General features: G+C 35.1%; 1 protein-coding gene across 2 annotated transcripts in view; it reads left to right on the forward strand.

Annotated features, from left to right (window-relative positions):
* Positions 1–9836: 9836 nt before the first annotated feature.
* Positions 9837–21912, forward strand: part of LAMA2 (laminin subunit alpha 2) — a gene marked incomplete at its 5' end in the record, with an annotated part of 604254 nt that continues 592178 nt past the window's right edge. For both annotated transcript variants that reach the window (XM_079716968.1, XM_079716967.1), the window contains one exon: positions 9837–9954. In XM_079716968.1, the coding sequence (XP_079573094.1) occupies positions 9837–9954 (118 nt within the window). The remainder of the gene's footprint in view (positions 9955–21912) is intronic.

A 21912-nucleotide genomic window follows, 5' to 3' on the forward strand; every position in this document is an offset into this window, starting at 1 on the left:
AATGTTCCCACATTTATTGCCAATCTGATATTTTGTGATTAATTACTTAGAGAATATATTTTGGTAAATAAGTCTTCAGCTTATTAATAAATAGTGCGATGACTTCCCCATTATTTAATATGGATAAATTCAACAAATAGTCTGACATAATTTTACAGATTTGTAAGAAATGTTAATTAGGTTAACCACAATTATTTTTCCTGTTCTTGATCTTCTCATGTTTTCTTAAAGTACAGTTTGTGAGGAGCTGTTAAGTATAATTTGAAAAAAATTTTAAACTCTGTGAGCCATTTCAAAGGTCATATTATTAATATGAAGAGTAATAAAATAGTCTCAGGCTATGATCATCAAAATTGTTCTACTCATTACATTTCTTAAATCATTAGGATGAATTATCATTATTTGTATCTAGTCTTTTTAAAAAAAAATATTTAAAGAGTGTAACTTTGAGTCATTTACTCCTAGCCATGAAGGACTAATAGGTACTGAATTTTCTATATATAAACAACTAGGGAAAAATGTGTACAACTGGGGAAAATATAAACATGCTGTTTTAAGACACTAGATGATAGGCAGTGCAAATCTGTATGTCTTGAGAAAAAAGAAACACACTAGATAGTGCCAGTGATTAAACCAACTTTCTGCTGGAGACAGTTTATGACCTATAGCAGTCCCACTGAATTGCAGAGATAGAGATCAGAGTTTGGGGAGGCAACTTAAATTCGCAAAGCAGAGTACTGGAGAAGAGTGATTTTGAGGGATAAAGCTCCAGGAATCTCTTTGTCGGTCCCCTTGTATTTTTGACTGAATGTCGTTTCTCCAGCAAAAGTTGAAACTCTATGAAACCATGCAAAGAATTACAAGGGAGTTGTAGTTGAACACCCAGGACTGGAAGACATGTCATTTCCAGCCAGCCACAATGAAGAGATATTACTTAACAATTCTATAATCCCGTACTGACCTTAGAGGAGTGATGCATTAATAGGAGAGCTAAACTAGACCTAAAGTGAAGGCTACCATATTTATACCCTAAAAAAATCTTAAAAACTAACACTGAAAGGATCATGCTGATCTACAAAACACTTAATCTTAGCCAAAAGACCAAGAAGTGATTAATCCACAAAACAAAAAACATTATTCTTCAAAGGAAGAAATCAAAGTCCAGACACTCAACAACATAGAATTTATAATACTTCATCACTTTAACAGTCAGACAATAATTACTAGATATACAAAGAAGCAGAAATATATGATCCATGGTAAAAAAAATACATTAAAAATACATTGATAGAAACAGAATCAGGAATAACAGAGATGTTTGAATAAGCAGATAAGAACTTCAAAACATCCATTGTAAATATTTTCAAAAAGTTAAAAGTTAAATTTGAACACAAGAAGAATAGAAAAGGGAAGCATAAAATTAAAACTAACAATTTGTTTACTTAAAAAATGCAATATAAAACAGAAAAAATGTGCTGTAAATGGGCTTGAAAGCAGATTAGATGCTGAAGAAGAAAAGATACCACATAGTGCTATAGACTGAATGTTTATGTCCTTTCAAAAATCATGTGATAAAACCTAATCTCTAATGTGATGGTATTTGGAGGTGGTGCCTTTGGGAGGTGATTAGGTCATGAGGGTAGAGACCTCATGAGTGAGATTAGTGCTCTTATAAGAGAGACCCCAGAGAGCTCCCTTACCCATCTGCCATGTGGTCTATGAACCAGGAAATAAACTGTCACCATACACTGAATCTGCCAGCCTCTTGATCTTGGACTTCCTAGCCTCCAGAACTCTGAGAAATAAATTTCTGTTGTTTATAAGCCACCAAGTCTATGATAATTTGTTATAGCAGCCTAAACAAAGACACATAGATACAGCAATAGAAAGTAACCAAACTGAGGCACAAAGAGAAAAAGGAATTTAAAAAAACGAATAGGATGAGAACTGATCTCAGAAGTAGAGGCAGACAGGGGTGGGGGTGGGAAAGGACATAAGAGATTATAGAAGAAGTTACGTAAATTTTCTTAAATTTTATGAAAACTCTAAGCTCACAGTTCCAAGAAGCTCAATGATCCCTAAGCAGTATAAACATCAAAGAAATCCATATCAAGGTACATAATAAAAAAATTTACCAAACCAAGGATTATATAATAATCTTAAAATCAGCCTGAATAAAGAGAAACAAAATAATAATTACAGACTTGTCATCAGAAATTATGCAATCTAGAATATAATGCAACATCTAAAAGTTGTATATTGCATGCCATTTATATATACACACAATATATGTACATATATGTAGACCATTATTTATAATAATGTATATTATGATGTATAATAGTGTTATTATATCAATGTATATATGTACTAGACATATATGTGTATATATCACATATATACACAATAGTACAATAGTGCAGATATAAATAGAATACTAAAAAATAATTATTCAAAAAGAAAGCAGAAAAAGAGAAAAAGAATAAAGAATAGATGGAGGAAATAGAAAACATAAAAACTGGTATATTTAACCCAATCATATCAATAATTATATTAAGTGTAAAGTGTCTAAACAAGAACTGCATGATAGAACTTTCAGTTATAAAAGAAATATTCCTTGTCCACATATAACCTATATTGTCCACATGTGGCTTTTGAACATTTGAACTATGCCTAGGGTGAGTGAAGATTGGAATTTTTAATTTATTTTATTTTAATTTATTTAAGTTTAAATTTAAACAGCCATATGTGGTTAGTGGTTACTGCATTAGACAGTGTAGGTCTAAACACTCCAATAAGAAGGCAGTAGTTATCAGTCTAGATGAAAAAGCAAGATTCAATTATATATTGGCTGTAAGAGACACTCTGTATATATGAAGATTCAGATTGAAAAGTAAAGGATGGAAAAAATATGCCAAGCAAACATTAATTATCAGAAATATGGAGTAGATATATGAATAATAAGAAAATGGATTTTAGATGAAAAATATTAATAGAGATAAGGAGAGATTTCATAGTGATAACAGATTAAATTTTGAGGAAGACATAACAATACTAGTGTGTATATACTGAGCTTCTTATTACACAAAGCAAAATCTTACAGGATTGTGGTTGTTTTAAAACATACCCACAAATTTTCTGATACTCTTTCTTCAAAAGGTGGAGGCTAATTCCCCATTCCTTGAGTGTGATCTATACTTATCCTGCTTCTATTGAATAAAATTTGACAAAAGAGATGGTATGTGATTTCTGCGACTAGGTCATAAATAGCATTGTAGATTCCTCCTTCCTTTCTTCACCCAAGTGAAGAAAACCACCAAATAAATGGTTCTGAATTCCTGATCCATAGTAACTTTGAGATAATAAATGTTTATTATTTTAAGCTTCCAAATGTGGGCATAATTTGTTATGAAGCAATAGATAATATAAGACTGGAAAGGTAAAATAGAAATATTAATAATTACAGTGGGAGATTTCAATATTTATCTCTTAGTAATTGATAGACCAAAAAGCAAATGAATAAGTATAAAAAAACCCACTATCAACCAGTTTGACCTAATTAACCTTTATAGAACTTTCCACCCCAGAACAGCAGAATGCCATTGTTTTCAATTGAATATGGAACATTCATTAAGATAGACAATGTGCTAGTATTAAGAACAAGTCTCAATGTATTTAAAAGTATTTAAATATAATCTCTGACCATAACAGACTGAAACTAGAAATTAATGACAATAAAATATCTAGAAAGACCTCCAAAAATTGGATATTAACAACTGTCTTAATCCATTTCAGCTGCTATAACAAAATATCATAGACTGGGTAGCTTATAAAGAACAGACATTTATTTCTCACAGTTTTGGAGACTGAGAAGTACAAGATCCAGGTGTCAGCACATTTGGTGTCTGGTGAGGACCTGCTTCCATGTCTTTTTGTTGTGTCCTCACATGGTGAAAGGGGGGCAAGGGAGCTCTCAAGTCTCTTTCATAAGGGTACTAATCCTATTCATGAGGCTCAATCCTCATGACCTGATCACATTCCAAGGGCCTCACCTCCTAATACCATCATATTAGGCATTAGAATTTCAACATATAAATCTTGGGGAGATACAAACATTGAGACCATAGCAACAACACACTTCGAAATAAAATATGTCAAAGAAATCACAAAAGAAATTTTTAAAAATATTTTGAATTGAATTAAAAAAATTTTAAATTCCAAATTTGTTATTTGTAGTTAAGGCTCTACTTAGTGAAAAATTCAGAGCTTTAAGAGTCTTTTAATAAATATTAATATAAAGTTATAATAGTGATATGTTATATAAGAAGAAAGGGCTATAATTAGTGATCTAAGTTTCCACCATAAGAAGCTAAAAAGAAGAGTGAAGTAAACCTAAAATAAATAGAAGGAAGGAAAATTTAGATACAAGGAAAAACGAATGAAACAGAAAATTGACAAACAATAAAAAAAAATCACTGAAACCAAAAGTTCATTCTTTGAAAGAATGAATAAAATTGACAAGCCTCTATGAAAAAAGGCTGATATAAAAAAATAGAGGAGGGACTTCCCTGGTGGCTTAGTGGTTAAGAATCCGCCTGCTGATGCAGGGGACACAGGCTTGAGCCCTGGTCTGGGAAGATCCCACATGCCACGGAGCAACTAAGCCCGTGCGTCACAACTACTGAGCCTGAGCTCTAGAGCCTGCAAGCCACAACTACTGAGCCCACATGCTACAACTACTAAAGCCCACCCACCTAGAACCCATGCTCCGCAACAAGAGAAGCCACCGCAATAAGAAGCCCATGCACCGTAACAAAGAGCAGCTCCCACTTGCCACAACTAGAGAAAGCCCACGTGCAGCAGTGAAGACCCAATGCAGCCAAAAATAAATAAATTTATTTTTAAAAAAAGAGGTGCAAATTACCAATATCGGGAAAAAGGTGTCATTTACTACAGATGCCATAGACATTAAAAAGATAATAAAGAAATATAAGAATAATTTATGCCAATAAATTTGACGACTTAGCCAAATAGATACATTACTTAAAAGATACAAATTCTCAAAACTGATTCAAGATAAAACAAAATTTGAATCATTCTATACCTACATAAAACATAGAATTTGTAACAAAAAAATCTTCAAAAAAAAAGAAGTGTGGACTCAGATGGTTTCACTAGTATAAAACACTTAGGGAAGAAATTGTATAAATTCTATACAAACTCTTGCAGGAAGGATGATATTCCAACTAATTATATAAGGCCAGCATTACTCTGATACCAAAACCAGATATAAATATTACAAGAAAAATTACTATAGACTAATAACCCTCATGAACACAGACATAAAAATACTTAATCAAATACTAACTAGTAAATGAAAACCAGCAACATATAATAGGGATAATCTCTCATGACAAATTGGGGTTTATGCCAGGACTGTGTTTGATTAACATTGAAAATCAGTTACTGTAATTCACCAAATAGAGAAAAATATGTTTTTTTAAATAGATGCAGAAAACCATTGCCCAAATTTAATACTCTTTTGTCCCAAAAACTTTCAGTAGAAGAGTGGAATTTCCTTCAACTTCATAACAAGCACCTACTGAAAACCAATAACCATCACCATAATGGTGAATGAATGACTGCTTTCCCCTCTGATCAGAAATAAGGCAAAAAACATCCACTCTCAACACTTTATTCAACTTTTTACTGGAGATCACATCCAGGGCAATATGGCAAGGAAAAAATATAAAAGACCTACAGATTGAAAAGGAAGAAGGAAAATTCCTTTTTTTTTGGAGATCCTGTACATGAGGTATTCTAAGGCATCTACATATAAGCTACTTGAAGTTATTTTAACAATTTTGCTGGATCCAATGTATATAACCAAAATCACTTGTATTACCATTAGTATGAAAAATTAAATTTAAGAATACTGCTTATGATAGCATCCAAAAACATGAATGTTTAGAGGTAAATTTTAGGAAGTATGTTGAAGACATAAATTGAAAACTAAAAAGCACTGCTTATAACACTGAAGATGTGAATAAATGGAAACATGTTATGTTCATGGATTGGAAGGCACAGTATTGCTAAAATATCAGTGTCCTCCCAAATTTAGCTATAGATTCCACCCAAATGCCATCAAACTCCCTATGACACTATTTTTGGGGGATGGAAATTGACAAGCTGACTTCAATAATTGTATGGAAATGCAAAGGACCTAGAATAGACAAAAGAGTTTTGTTTGTAAAAATTGTAGGATTTACATTACTTAACTTCGAGGTTTCTATAAAGCTACACTAATAAAGACTATGATATTGGCATAAACTATCATATATATATATTTGGATATATGAAAAGAGAGTCTAAAATTAGACCCACATTTGATCAATTGACTTCTAAAAAAAGGGCCAAGGTAATCAGATGGGAAAATAATAATTCTCTCAACAAACAGTACTAAAATGAATGGATATTTGCATTTAAAAAAAAAGCCCTTACCTAAGGCATTTACTTCATAGCAAACACTAATAAATCATAAACCCAAGACTAAAATTTCTAGGGAAAAATAGAGAAAGCAAAGATTTCTGAAATAGGACACAAAAACTATTAAGCATAAATGTAAAGGCTTAATAAATGGAATTTACAATTAACTACTTCTGCTAAAGCAGTTGTAGCCTCACAAACTGGCCCCAGTACAAGGAGGGCAAGAGGAGACAGAAGAGGCAAACCACTGAGGATTTGTAGGTGGCAGATTTAACAAGCAAGGGAGGCTTGTCTTGTGCAACTGCAAGATGCATAGATCTTCATACCAGCCCGCTGGAATCTTAAAGTTTATATGGAGGCCTTAGCTGGCTTCAGTCACATATACCGTCCAGATGATCTCAACAACACATTACTGTTTCAAGGGTGTGTCCTAGGGGCAGCTTCTAGTGGAGGGAAGGCAGGCAGCATTAATGCGCTTTCCAAGGATAGGGAAGGGGGAGAGGAGCCTCCAACTGCCCGGCTCAACCGGCTGTCATGTCCTCCCGATGACCTCCTCCAACAGTAGTAGAGAAATTGAAAAGTCAAGCCACATACTGAGAACAATATGCACTACATTAAGTATATTTGACAAAGGACTTTTCTCCTGAATTTATATTTAAATCTTATCACTTAATAATAGTATGGCAAATTAAACAATTAGAAAAATGAACAAAAGATCTGAATAGACATTTCCCAAAAGAAAGTCATAGGAATGCCCAGTAAGCCCTGAAAACATTTTCAACATTACCAGAGAAATGTACATGACAAGGCCAGTGAGATACTAGTCACTAAAATTAAATAATTTTAATTATTGGTGTTGGCAAAAATGCAGATAATCTGGAACTCTCATATACTACTGGAAGAATTTAAAATGATACAGCCACACTGTAAAACAGTTTCATAATTTCAATTATATACCTACCAAAACCCCCAATAATATCACTCTCAGGAATTGAGGAATATAAGCATATGTCCACACAAACACTGTATTCAAATATTCATAGCAGCTTTATATTTAATAGCTCAAAACTGGAACAGTCCAAATGTACTTCAACAGGTAAATGTATAAACAAATTTTGATATATCCATACAATAGAATACTATTCAGCAATGAAAAGGAGCACGCTACTGACATAAAGTAACAACATGGCTATACCTCCAGAACACTGTACTGAGTGAAAAAAACAGACACAAAAGATTATTATTTTATTATCACATTTATATAAAATTTGTGAAGAGCTAAAATAATCTATAGTGACAGAAATCAGATCAGTGATTGCCTGTTTCTAGGGATGCTGGTTGGGGAAATTATTGCAAAAGGGCAGAAAAGAAAACTTTGGGGGAATTATAGAAATAGGCTATATTAATTGAGTAGTTGTCAAATGGTTGTTTACATTTTTAAACATATCAAATGGATGCATTTATTTTGTGTAAATTATATCTCAATTAGGTTTATTTGAAAAAAAATTATAGCTCTAATAGTACTGGTTTTGTACTTAATTTTGGTTAAATAATTTTGTATTTTTTTTCCCTGTGTTGAATCAAACAAGTAAAGTTGACAGCAGAGATCACAGTCTTATTCTCAAGGTGTGGGCCATTTTCCATTTTGCTTCTACAATAAAGAAAAATTGATTTTAAAGTTTCCTAGTACTAATATTAATAAAACTCGGAAAGATGGGTAACATTGAGGGATATTCATTCACTTCAGTACCATTTGGCCAATGGGTCTCAATCAATCCTATTAGGAACAATACCTCCTTTATTTTAGTGAAAGGAAATCCATAGATAATATCACCTAACTTCAATATAATATTTTAAAAAATCAATGTAAAATCTTAATATAAAAATAAAGGGGAAAAATGTTACCTATATAAAACAATATGTATTTCAATGTGTAAATGCTTGGGTAAAACTACCTTAGCAGGCAAAATGAAACAGATGCGTGAACCTATTCCCAGAGCCACCATCAATGTGACAGGTGGGGTATTGTTATTGTCCTGTAGTCAATACCATGAGCAGAACTGTTATCAGTTATGTGATTTTCTGAAACAGTTAAACAAATCTTGATAAGGTTAAAAAACACAGACATATTCTTTCCTCAATTTACATAATAGATGCATCCAGGAAAATAAAAACTGTGTGAAAAATTTTGCTTGAGTGCAAAACAGACTTAAATTGGGCTTCAAATATAATGCAAGGGTTTTTACATACATGAATGTCCAGCGGCCCTTTCAGACCTGCATGGGGGACAATTTATGGTGTGGGCCTGTCCCACCCATTGTGGGACAACTAGCTCTCTGACCTCACTGTATACTGATGCCAGTAGTACCCCTAGTCACTGAGTACACCAAAAGACATCCTGCCATTCTCATAAAACCCCAGTAAGGAGCTGTTCCAAACCTTATGAGAACCACAGACCATAAAAAAACAAACACACAAAGAAACAAAAAACTAGTAAGGAACTGTCATCTGAACATGGGGTGTTAGAAAGACTTGCAGAAATTCTGTTGAGTTAAAGGAAAGGAATGGGGACTGGAAACATGAAATTTTGAGTCTGAAGGGAAACAAATGAAAAGACCTTTTGTCCTCTTTAAATAAATGTTTCCTGACTGAACGGAAAACCTTAATTTTTCCCTTTATATTGGTCATAAACATTGCAGTGGATGAAGGGGCCTTGTTTTATTTTGTCCTCCCTTTGCTGCCTTGCCAGCAGTCTACCGAGCAGTAAGTCTCCTGGCCTGATTGCAGCATCCCGGGGACCACCTTCTGCCTCCTGGTAACTTCGCAGTCAACGGGGCCTTTGGATAGTCTTACCACCAACGTGGATCACCGGGCTCCACAGTGCTCGCACACAGCTTTGCCAGGCCTTTCTCAGGAGGTACATCTACTCAGCTTCGGTAAAGACCCTAGCTGTGCAGATTTCCCACAAGTAATGCCTTCCATGTGGAGGGATTTTAAAGATCACAAACTGCCCTCATATCAATTACTTTCTTTAACTTGAAGTTCAGCTAACAGATGAAGCCAATCCCTTCTCAGACGGAAGGACCGCAGTAGGAAAGGCCTTTTTCACGGAGGACCCTTTAAGGGCCTGGGCCGGGACGTCCGTGGGGCGAGGGCCCGGGAAGGGGGAGGGAGGGGGTGTGTCCTCTTTCTCCCCCCACGCTCCGGCGCCGGCCGAACCCGAGGCCGGCGGGGGCTGTCTCCTTCCCTTACCCAGCAGCTGCGGCTCATTCGGCTCACAAGCTCTGGCCAGGGGAGCGGGCGGCAGCGACTCCGGCTCCTGAGAAGTGGATCTGCTCGGGGCCGCCGCAATGCCTGGAGCCGCCGGGGTCCTCCTGGTCCTGCTGCTCAGCGGAGGCCTCGGGGACGGCCAGGCGCAGCGTCCGCAGCAGCAGCAGCGGCAGCAGCCACCGGCGCATCAGCAAAGAGGTACAGTCGAGGCACGGGCTCCAGATAACACCCTTTGTCGGGGCCCGCGGCCCCTCACGGGTCCCTTCTTCTCACAGTTGCAGGAGAGGGACCCCTTTCTTGCTTTGCCCTTGAGGAGTGCTCTTTGGGGCAAGAGCGGCTAAGCTTGATGCAAGTTCACTTTCAACTCCCTGAGTTCACAGTGTAGGGGGAACTGCCTAACTCCCCCAAAAGAACACGAAGCGCTTTTCATCTTTCATTCGTTTCTAAGCGGACTTGCTATCACTATACCTCCTGCAAATTGATTTCCGAAATCTCTCCAAGAGGCAAACTTTTAACCAATTAAATGTTTTTAAAAAGTTTCTCCCAGTTAGATTCCATCCCTACATAGAGAGCTTTCCCAATCTGTGGTTCGTCTTGGAACTTAAGCGAGGGCAGCTGATACATCCTTTTTTTAAGGACTTTGTTTCCAACTCTTTGAACGGGGTTTGTAAAGGCGTTAAGCATGTGGATTTTTTTCTTTCATGGCAGTGTTGCTTCCAGCCTCACCTTTTCTTTACCCATATCTTATTTTAGGTATCCTATTTTATTATAGTGAAATGTCTCCGCTTGCTTAAATACAGGTGAGACCTCTATGTCATTAGTATTTTAATTAAGACCACAGTGACCAGATAAACCCTTCACGGGACTTCGGGAAACAGCTGCGCTTAATGCAACTCAAATTATACTCCTCAGAGCGCCTTAATGTTTATAGGCATATCATTTCTGGAACTCTTGGGAGACTTTGAAGAGTTACTTTATGATCATGAACTTTAAAAGAAGCACATGTGCAGCGTTTAAAAAATAATTTATAATACAAAATTTCAGAAATCTTTTCTGTAAGTTAGAAAACATGTATCAAATTTTAAAAATTAAATATTTAAGGTTTGGTTTCAAATATCAAAATATTTACCCTAAGAGTACAAAATCTGGAGATTAGTGCTTTTGACAGTTTTGATGAGGCTAAATCTGCCAAAATTTTGAAATATACTTATCCCTCTTTTAGTTAACTGGAATAAAGCTATGTCTAACAGTTTTGATAGGTTTTCTGCTTGTAATCTAGCATGTCTAACATTACTATTTTATTTTAAAAGGAGTAGAAAAAGCACTCTAGGCTCCTTGCTATAATAATAACCTCTTGATTAAAATTCCTAGAATGAAAGTGACCTTAAGTTCACTATAAACTTTTTTCTTTCTATTTTTGCTTTTCCTTCTTTGAGAAGTAAAATGGGGTCAATGTGGCTTAATTAACAGAATTTATGAGAGTGAGTTTGAGAATATCTTTGGTAGCTGGTTTTGAAAAATACTACTTTTAAATATTAACTTTACTTAATTATGTGATATGTTTTAACAATACATAATACTTTAATAATGTTAGGCAGCTGGGAGTGAAGAGACCAAGATCACCAATCCTCTGTTCACTTGGAGTGGGCAGAAGCTGAAAGCATGCAGAGCAGGGATCAAGTGGGTTCCTGACAGTTTTCCATAGTGTGCTCCCCATCCCCCTTTTCTCTTTTTCTCTCTCCCTTCCCATCCCCCCTCCCCAGGTTTATTTGAGGTAAAATTAACTGCGATTTCTATGGTCCAGGCACAAGATGAAGTGAATTCAGAAGGGAGAATTTATACTGCCATTCTGTTGAGTGATAACTTGAACATTATACTCAATAAGGAATTCTATGCAAAATAACTATAGCGCAGAGTCTACTATACACTGCTATATTCTGCATTCTAACATCAATTATTGTGTATTTTATAGATTATTTGCAATATGTTTAGAGCCTGGATAAATGGTTAAAACCTGTTAATATTAAAAGTCTACATAAAATATATTTCATATTGCCTTAAATTTGTATAGTGCTTTATAATTTTAAAATGCCTTATATACGTGAGATTATTTCACCTCCAGCCATTATTTATTATTGTTGGACAAATTGAGAACCTGGGGCTTCGAGTAGCTGTCTCTTAAGTTCATGCAAATGATAATAACTTAATTTTTAACAACTAAGAGGACTTCTAGTATTGCTTTATGCTAAAGGGAACTTTATAAGGAACTTTATGCTAAAGTTCCCTTTTTATAGTACCAAAGTTTCTTTCCATTTAATTTTTGAGACCATGTTTCCTTTTCAATGCCAGTCTGTTATAGCAAGCTCTCAGTGAAGATCATTGAATATGAGTTTGATTGAAGAGGTGTTTTCTCGGCTGTTATCAATTTTCTCTTTTCAGTTATACTAGCACTGACCTTCCTGACCAAGAATTAATTGTTTAGAATGAGTTATGTTTTCCCTTATAGTATGGTGCCAGTTTACTAAGAATGTTGACACAAATCAAACTTTTTCAGATGTTTTAACTAAGTTAGAAACTTAATCAGATTTTTAAAAACTTATTTTATTTGAAACCTTGTGTAGTTTCTAGAACACACTGTATTGTAGTATGAATAGCATTGACTCAGCAAGAAAGATATTCCAAGGAAATTCCTTAACTAAATTGAAGATTGACAAAATGGAAAAATGATGTAGTCAAAGTAGTTCTGTATTTCAGCAAGGCAGCAGAAAAAATCTTTTCCTCACATCTGTAAATAATATGTGGAAATGGAAATGTAATAGTAGGTAAATTGCCACTGATTGAAAACAGTTTCCAAAGACTATTGCATGGTGGATCACGGTCAATTCAGAAAGAAGTTTTTAGGGCTGTGACAGAGGTTTCCTTATGTTCATTTGTCTTGGTAATGGCTTGATGGAAAATAAAATCCAAGCATATGACAACTGCAGGTGGTCAAAAATTGATTCAGGTAGCTAAGCTGGTGAATATCAGATTCAGGAATCTATAAATGTCTCTATAGCCTGGTCCATGAATAGAACCTACATGAAGTTGGTTTTATTATTTGTATCCAGATATTAATTTCATTTTGTTGTCTTCTGGAAATTTGTTTTCTCCTTTATATGTACAGGAATGAGTACAAAGACAGGATGAGAAAGGCAGTCTGAATTGCAGCAAGTTCAGTATGAACATATAGTATGATATAGTGACAGAAAAATTAACTCACTTTTATAAAAACTCAGAAGCGGATAGGTTTGTTTGTTTAATATACATTTGGGTGCTTCATTGACAAATGGACGTAAATTCAGAGAAGGGAGAGTAGAATGGTTAGAAGTCTGAAAAGATTTTCAGAGGAGAATTATTCCAAGTAAAGACTGTTAATTTGGAGAAAGAAAGACTTAGGAAATCATAAGATATATCTTTGAATTTTTAGAAGGGTTGTTATTTGGAAGGGAGACTAAAATATTCTTTCTAAAGCCTGAACTTGGATCCATAGAAGAGTGTGACAAAGAGGAATGTTTGAGTTAAATAAAATGGGAGGAAACCTCTTCCCTCTCCTCTCCCTTCCCTATTCTGAGCTCTTCAGAAATAACTGGGTTGTGCTGGAGCACCCAGCTTCTGGAAATGTCCATGCAGTGATCAGATGTGCAGCTTGTCAGAGATGATTTAGGACTGAATGCCTCTACAGAGAGGAAGTTAAGACTCATCAAGTCTCCAAGTCCTTTTTCAAGTCCAAGATTCTAGTATTACATTCTATTGTTTTCAGAATGCATACTTGTATTTGAACTTCTGAATTCTTAAAAAATGTCAAGAAAGTATTAAATGAATATAAATGTGTTTTTAAATGTCTTCTGGGATTTAAAATAAAAACATGTTTGAGACGATCCTCACTCACGTTTGGCAAGAATACTTAAAAATTTAATATGGAACTTCCACATCACCATAAATTGCACAGTTCTAAAACATCCCATGCTATAAAATGTGAGAACACTTTATAAATTACCAGAGAACTTTTCAGGGGATTTATTGTGGCAGTAAAGCTGGAATTGATTTTTTTTTTTTTGATATTTTCTTTTGCTACACATGTAACTTGTTGGCTTGTTCACTACATACTGGCCTACTAGTTTGGTAAAAATGATTAATAATAGATAAATGTATGGCTAAGAATAAGAACATATTCAACATCGACTATCATATTATGGATGTGTTAGAATTTTTTTAAATGACATATATTAGATATTATATTTCAAAAATCTGATATATCAGTATGTGCAAATTGCTGATATATCTTATTCCTAAAATATTTTTCTTCTAAGATTTCTTACAGAGTGATGAACTGAATCTGTATCAAGAGTTGCTAGGGATTATGAAAGAACTGTGCCTGCTCTGCCGATTCTTTCTTAGTATACTTCAGTTACTGTAGCTCCTGAGAGATGGGATAACTGTCACCTCACTGTAATAACTACACTCTTCACCTTCTTCAGATGTAATTATTTAACAGCTCAAATAGATATCGCAAGAGTTCTACCCAGATATGACTGCTGTAAGAAAAACATGAATTTGTTTTTTTATGGGACAGATTTATTTAAATAAGAATTTCTGAAGTAGTATTTGGAATTTTGACACCTTACAATTATATTGTAATAGCTACTACTCAAAAAAGTTTACTTTTTGGTAGATTTCACATCCTAGTATTTTCTCCATTCCCATTTATCTAAAGCAGATCACTGCCACTATTTTTCTATTCGTACATTTAATAAATACTGCTTATTCATTGACAGAGACTAATGTGCTAGACTTTTCAATGTGGACCTCTGAGACTGAATCATTGTTCTTTCTTTTAATCCAAATATATTTAGCAGTGAAATATAAAAAGAAATTCACTTAAACTTTATATGAGGTCTCATATCTTCTTTCATAATCTGTTTTAGAATTATGGAACTACAATTGTGGGCAACAATGGAAGAGGAGGAATAGAGGTCTAGTGGGGTCCAGAATAGGGAAAACTAACTTCAACCTAGCTTATGCATAACAAGACTTGTGGGGCGGCTAGCTGTCTAAGTTGTAGAGTCCCAAGGATGTATCAAATGCACACTTGAGTCCGGTCAGCATTAGCTATCCAGTAGCTAATTCTGTCATGTGGGTGGAACATGTCTGGAAGAGTTTCCAAGAGGATAATTAAAAAAAAAAAAGGTGACTCCAGGTCATCTGTCTAGTTTGCAGTAGGTCCTTATTTAGCACCTGGAGACCCAGTGGAAAAGATCAGGAAGAAAATGTTGTCAATGGCAAAATTGTTTAGTTTCTAATCTAGAAGATTGGGGTTTAGGATTTGTGTAGAGTCACAACTTTGAAATGGGTAGCTAAGCGGGAACTAAGGCAGAAGCCTAGTTGCAGTGAATGAGAAAACAAGGTAGAGGTTAGAGAAAGATGGCATCAATTGGCACATGGTTCTCAAGACTCATGCCAGGCTCAGTGTATACCAGGCAGACAGAAAGAAGACAGATTCTGGGCTGTACCCATTGGTAAGACTGAGTTCAAAGGTCAGAATTTGAGCAGGAAATTGGTGGGGTTGGGCCTATGTATATTCATTCATTGATTAATGAATGAATATGTTCAGTGAGTAAAAGAGAGCCAAAGACAAAACAAAAAAACCCACACACGTATCCCTGCTCTTATGGAGTTTATATTCTAGTTGAGGACACAGAAATATGAATATATAATGAATAAGTAATAAAATGAATACCTATATTGTGTAGAATGTAGAGGGTGATGGATTCTGGACAAATACAGCAGGGTAAGAGGAGTCAGGAGTTCTAGGAGTGAAGGATGGTTGCTATTTTTAAATAGTGATAAAGGTTGACCTCATTGAGAAGGGCACACTTGAGCAAACACTTGAAACTGATGTGGGAGTGATTCATACAGATATCAGCTTGAAGGGTACTCTGGGTACAGGGAACAGGCTTATAAAGGTCTAGAGGCACAATTAGAAGGGACAGAGAAGTAACAGGAGACTAGATCATTGTAAAGATTTTGCCTTTTAATCTAAGTCAGATGGGTGGTATTGAAGAGTTTTGAGTAGAATTAAATGAATGAATGAAATAATAATTAATATTTTTCATCTCAAGCAGACTCTTATCCGTTGGACTAAACCAGTAATACAAATGTAGGATTATTTTAAATTCATCTCCTGCCCCAAACCTTTTATTCATAGAGCATATTTAAGTGACTCCATTTCAGAGTATTCCACCTCAACAATCTTACCATTGGGAAGCTCAGATGTGTCTTTGTAAAATTTCTTTTTCTTTTTTCTGTTTTTTTTTTTTTTTTTGCTCTTGGCATCTCACTTCCATTCCATGATTAAAAGAATATCAATACCTCAAAACTACTCAAGTGCAAGGAATTTCTACATATCCTTTTATTTTGTCCTAGTGTTCTTAGAAAGATTTCATAGGTTTCTTAGAGTATTTTTAACTAATGTGCATGTTAAAACAAAAATTATCCACAATCCTACGTGGATATATGTGTACCTTGGAGTTCTCTTTTTTATTATTCATTTCAGTATCAGAGCTAAAGTTTAGATACTATTGTTAAAAATGACACAATAATATATTGATCTGATGACTTTTATGAAATGGACTTTGAAATGTTACCTATTTTTACAATCAGAAACTTATTCTACGCTCTGTTTCGATTTTTATAACTTCTTTAAGGGTCTCTGTAAGTCTTGTAGTAACCTTTGGAATAAAGTAACACAATTTTGGCCTAAGTTCTGTCATTTAGAACAAACTTAAGTGAATAAAATTGTATAGCTTCTCTCCCTCCCTTCCTCCCTTCCTTCCCTCCTCCCTCCTTCCTCTCTTTCTCTCTCTCTCTCTAATCTCTCTCCTTCTCTCTGTCCTTTCCTCCCTCATTCCTTTCTTCTCTCCCTTCCTTCTTTTCTCCTATAGTACCCTGATTGTGAATACAATATGGTTTTCGAAGAGATGATTCTAACAAATGTAACTTTTTAGAAAATATGAAAGGCAAAACTTTGCTTAAATCTTTCTTCTTATTAAAAGCCACTGATAATTACTATCTAAAGATAGTTTTGAGACATAATCTAAACTTACATGGTGAGTTAAAGCTAGGGGGTTGCCTGCCAAAGATGTATAATATGAATAAAAAAGAGTGTTTTTCCAGTCATCTTGAATGTGGATTTTAATATGGGAGCTTTATCCTATTTGGCACATGACATTTAGAAAAAGATCATAGAGGGTAGTCTATTAGTGGTTTATTACTCATAACACTCGCTTTCTGTAACAGGACTAATCTAATACAAATAGCAAGTTCATCTGTGCAAATTCTGAATGATGAACACCTGAGCAACTATTTCGTGCCTGGCACTTGGGAAAGGCACCTTGTGCAATGTTAACTATGTCTCTCCTTGTACGGTCCTCTCAACTGACCACTGGGCTGTGCCATTTCCCGAGGCTCTTTGTTTAACTGCATCTTGACTGCCAGATGCTTTAGATTGGTTGAATAGTATCTAGTGCATTGTGAATGTTAACACATTCATTTACATAGCAAAAATTTTTAGTAGGTTAATATAATTATCCTCATTTTAAAGAAGGAGAAATTTGTCAAGGACAAACACAAGTTCCAGTGTTAGCTTTAGAATTAGAAATTAGAATATGTTCCTGTTCCTGATTTTATGGATCCTAAGTTGTCATCTCTTTTGGAGTTTTAGATCCTTTCTTATCTTTTATAAAATACCTCAAAAATTGTATTTTCATTTCTAAGTTACGTTAGTAGTCTAATCTGAAACTGGAGATTCACTAGGTATTATGTAAGAATAAGAAAAATAAAATGTGTAATCTTCAAAACTCATTTTCATTTAAACACACATACACACTACTTAAAACTATGCAGAAATACACACACACATTACTCAAAACTATGCATAAATTTAAAAGTATTCATCAAATTTTAGTCTTTAAATTCTTAGGATTTGGATTATTGGGCACTAGACTGTGAGAAAGTATTAATTGATTATTGGCTTTTCTGGAGTTACCTTACAGAAATTACTTCAGCAGGCTAGAAACATAATGATATTTATTATACAAAAGATTCTTTAAAATATAGTCACTGTGTATGTCTGTGAATGAAAAGAGCAAGAATCAAATAGTTACACCTAAGAATCAGAGCAGAGTGAATCTCAGAATTCCTTCTGAAAAAGTATAGAACACTGGCATCTTCATAAAAAGATTTAAAGAGGTCTATTTGAAGTTGAACCTCTCAGTTAAGAGAAAATTTTGCAAACCTCCTAGATTTTGAGAGGATGTGTATGTATGTACCATTTATAGTTTAACACTCTCACAGTACTTAATATATTTAGTATATTCCAATGTGATTTGTTTTTTTAAATCATTAGATTTTCAGTTTTATAAACAAAAGTATAGAATAAGGGAATCTAAAAATTTCCCGAATTCTGAATTTGCAGAAAAGTCTAGTTGCCTTGATAAATGATTGTGGACCACAGAATAAACTGTAAATTGGATCATTATATTTTTCAGTCTGGTAGCTGTACCGTTAAAACTCTAAGGGTAATTCTTTTTAAGTTGCTTGTAACATATAAGGTCCTATTCTAAAGAGGAAATAAGGTTAGTCGAGCTTGCCACATCCGATATATTTTTCCACAAGCCTGTATAGCTACCCCAGTTTTCTGGCTTATTGCCTGCTATGCCTTTTTCAATTACTGAATAAGGCTGAAAGTATGAAGGGGAACACAAAGTCATGCAATTGTCATTTCAGGTAGCTGCTTCATCTCATTGGTTTGTTGTGAGGAGTATAAAAAACATAGAGCATCTAGTAGGGACTCAATCAATGTGAATTTTCAAAATGCCTCAAGAAAAATGAATTAAGTCTAAAAATTGTCATGGTGTCTTCTGGCTTAAAGCAGCACTTTTTTTCTCCAATACTGTGGTATACCAAACTCAGCTGAGGTTGTTAATGAAGGTATTTGCTCATATACTTGAAAACACAAATGTATGAATTCAATTTTAATTGGAATTTGTGTTGTAGTATTTCGCTATTCTGAACTTCATAGCTTAGCTTACAAAAATACTCTTATTAACATATGCTTCTTTTTTTAGTATAGTTGATTTACAATGTTGTGTTAATTTCTGCTGTACAGCAAAGTGCTTCAGTTATGCATATATGCATTCTTTTTATATTCTTTTTTCTTTAAGACGATGTTGTGGATAGGAGTTTATTAATTTATTTTATTTATTTTTGCTGTGTTGGGTCTTCATTTCTGTGTGAGGGCTTTCTCTAGTTGCGGCGAGAGGGGGCCGCTCTTCATCGTGGTGCGTGGGCCTCTCACTATCGCGGCCTCCCTTGTTGCGGAGCACAGGCTCCAGATACGCAGGCTCAGTAGTTGTGGCTCACGGGCCTAGTTGCTCCGCGGCATGTGGGATCCTCCCAGACCAGGGCTAAAACCCGTGTTCCCTGCATCGGCAGGCAGATTCTCAACGACTGTGCCACCAGGGAAGCCCCATTCTTTTTATATTCTTTTCCATTATGGTTTATCACCAGCTATTGAATATAGCTCCCTGTGCTACACAATAGAACCTTGTTATTCATCCATTCTATATATACTAGTTTGCATCTTCTAACTCCCACTCCATCTCTCCCCCACCCCTCTCCCCCTTGGCAACCACAAGTCTGTTCTTTATAACATATATTTCTTTATGTCTTCAATTTCCATATACATTCCTCTGCTTTGAAGATAACTTTGAATAGCAGAAGAAGTATAAACTTGGGAGATGGAAAGTATTTTCTTACTGAGACCAAAAACCTGAGTCAACAGAGTTTAAATTTCCTATTAGTAAAATAGAATTAAGCTAGATAATATTTGTGAAAATACTTGGCAGTTAATCAGTAAATATTAGCTAGTTTCTTCTTCTTATTTGATCACAAAGCTCAAAATGATATTTGCAGTGCAAATGACACCCCTTTAGCTTAAGAAGAGCAAAATATTCTAAAAGCTTCGTTGAGTAGACCCTAAGAGGTTATAGATGGTAAACTATTTATGTCACTGCAGGGTGACTGAAGAATTCTATCAAGGTCACACAACAAGTTAGTAATAGAGATAGGAAGAAACACAAGGTCCTATAATTAGGTAATAGTTATGTTAGTAGCTGAATGTAAGAAGTGATTTAAACAGGCAACAGAATGGAAATTTTAGCAGTACTTTGTGGCTTTTTATATTTCAAATATGGTATAATAAACGTTTTAAAGGAATTTCTCAATTCTGGACATGAATTTATTAGGGATTGATAAACTACTTTTTAAAGACTTAATATATGTAATGTGTTAGAAAAATGTATGGCACATAATAAGGACTTCATAAAGATTAATTATTATTTTCAGCCTGTGAAGCTTGTCTTCATTAACATCAGCTTGGGTAGAGATGACAATTCAGCATGTTTGACACACAATGGAAATTAATTTCAGGATGGTCTTCAATGCAAAGTCTAATTGGATTGTAGAAAAGCTCTCAAGATAGACCCTCTTAATTTGGACTCTCTCTATTCACTAAGGTGAAAAATAGTCTTGGAACACATTATTTAATATCAACCTGAATAGGGAGAATTTTTAGTGTGTCTACCTATGTGTTAAGTCTAATGGTAAATTACTAAAAAAAAACCCCAAACTACCTCAGGAAATCATGTAACCCCAACAGATCTCTAGGGAAACCTGCTTTTTAAACTTGGGAATATCAGATTTTGAAAATTAATTCAGACAAAACACTTCCTGTAGGCCCTTTTCCTATTCAAAAAGTTTCAATCATGCCTAACATGTAATGTACAACTATTTAATGTTTCACTGTGGTAAATTGGAAAAATCACTGGATTTGTAATTGGAACTCCAGGATACAGGTTTTGTTTCCAGTTCTTCCTAAAGCTGTGACCTTAAACAACAGTTCAGTCATTTAACTATTCTGAAACTCAATTTCCATCTAAAAAAATGAGAACATAATGTTCAAATCTATCTCATGGGGTTGTTATAAGAGTTAAATAAAATGTTCCATACAAATAGTATTATTAATACTACTACTCTGTATTATAATAAATGATAGGTTTGGTCAAAGACATTGTTGGTTTATAAAGTTTTTCTTCACTCCCTTTCTTTGATTTTTCCCCCCAGTAGCTCTTAATACACTTAGTTCTTGTGTATTGAAAACCGTGGCGCATCTTCCTTCTACTTCTTTTTTTCTTTTTTTGTGATGTATCTCCCAGTAACACAGAAAAAGTAAATTGGTATGGAAAGGAAATATTTAAAATACATATCCTATCTTTATTGGTTTTGCAAGTAGCTATAGATGCACTTTGTATACAGACAATGATATGTTTAAAAATTCTTCAAAATACTTTTTATTTCTCTTTATTATCTTCCTCAAGCTGGTATAAAATATTTTTCACTCAACTTTCAAGAACTGATTTTATCCACAGGCTTCCTAATATGTGCTACCTAAGACGTGCTAAGAAAGCAACACTAACCTAAAGTTCCTATCCATCTAGGATCTGAAATTTTAACTTTAGGTCCTTTGGACAAAACATTGCCCTCTCAGATCATTTTCCATATTCTAGGAGATCCCTACTTTTTAAAAATTAATTAATTAATTAATTAGTTTATTTTTGACTGCCTTGGGTCTTCGTTGCTGCACACGGGCTTTCTCTAGTTGCGGCGAGCAGGGGCTACTTTTTTTTTTTTTTTTTTTTTTGCACGTTACGAGGGCCTCTCACTGTTGTGGCCTTTCCCGTTGCGGAGCACAGGCTCCGGACGCGCAGTCTCAACGGCCATGGCTCATGGGCCCAGCCGCTCCGCGGCATGTGGGATCTTCCTGGACTGGGGCACGAACCCGTGTCCCCTGCATCGGCAGGCGGACTCTCAACCACTGTGCCACCAGGGAAGCCCTGGGCTACTCTTCATCATGGTGCACGGACTTCTCATTGCAGTGGCTTCTCTTTGTTGTGGAGCATGGACTCTGGGCGCCCGGGCTTCAGTAGTTGTGGTATGTGGGCTCAGTAGTTCTAGCTCACGGGCTCTAGATCACAGGCTCAGTAGTTGTGGCACTCGGGC

Source organism: Hyperoodon ampullatus (assembly GCF_949752795.1).
Source record: "Hyperoodon ampullatus genome assembly, chromosome: 12".
NCBI lineage: Eukaryota > Metazoa > Chordata > Mammalia > Artiodactyla > Ziphiidae > Hyperoodon > Hyperoodon ampullatus.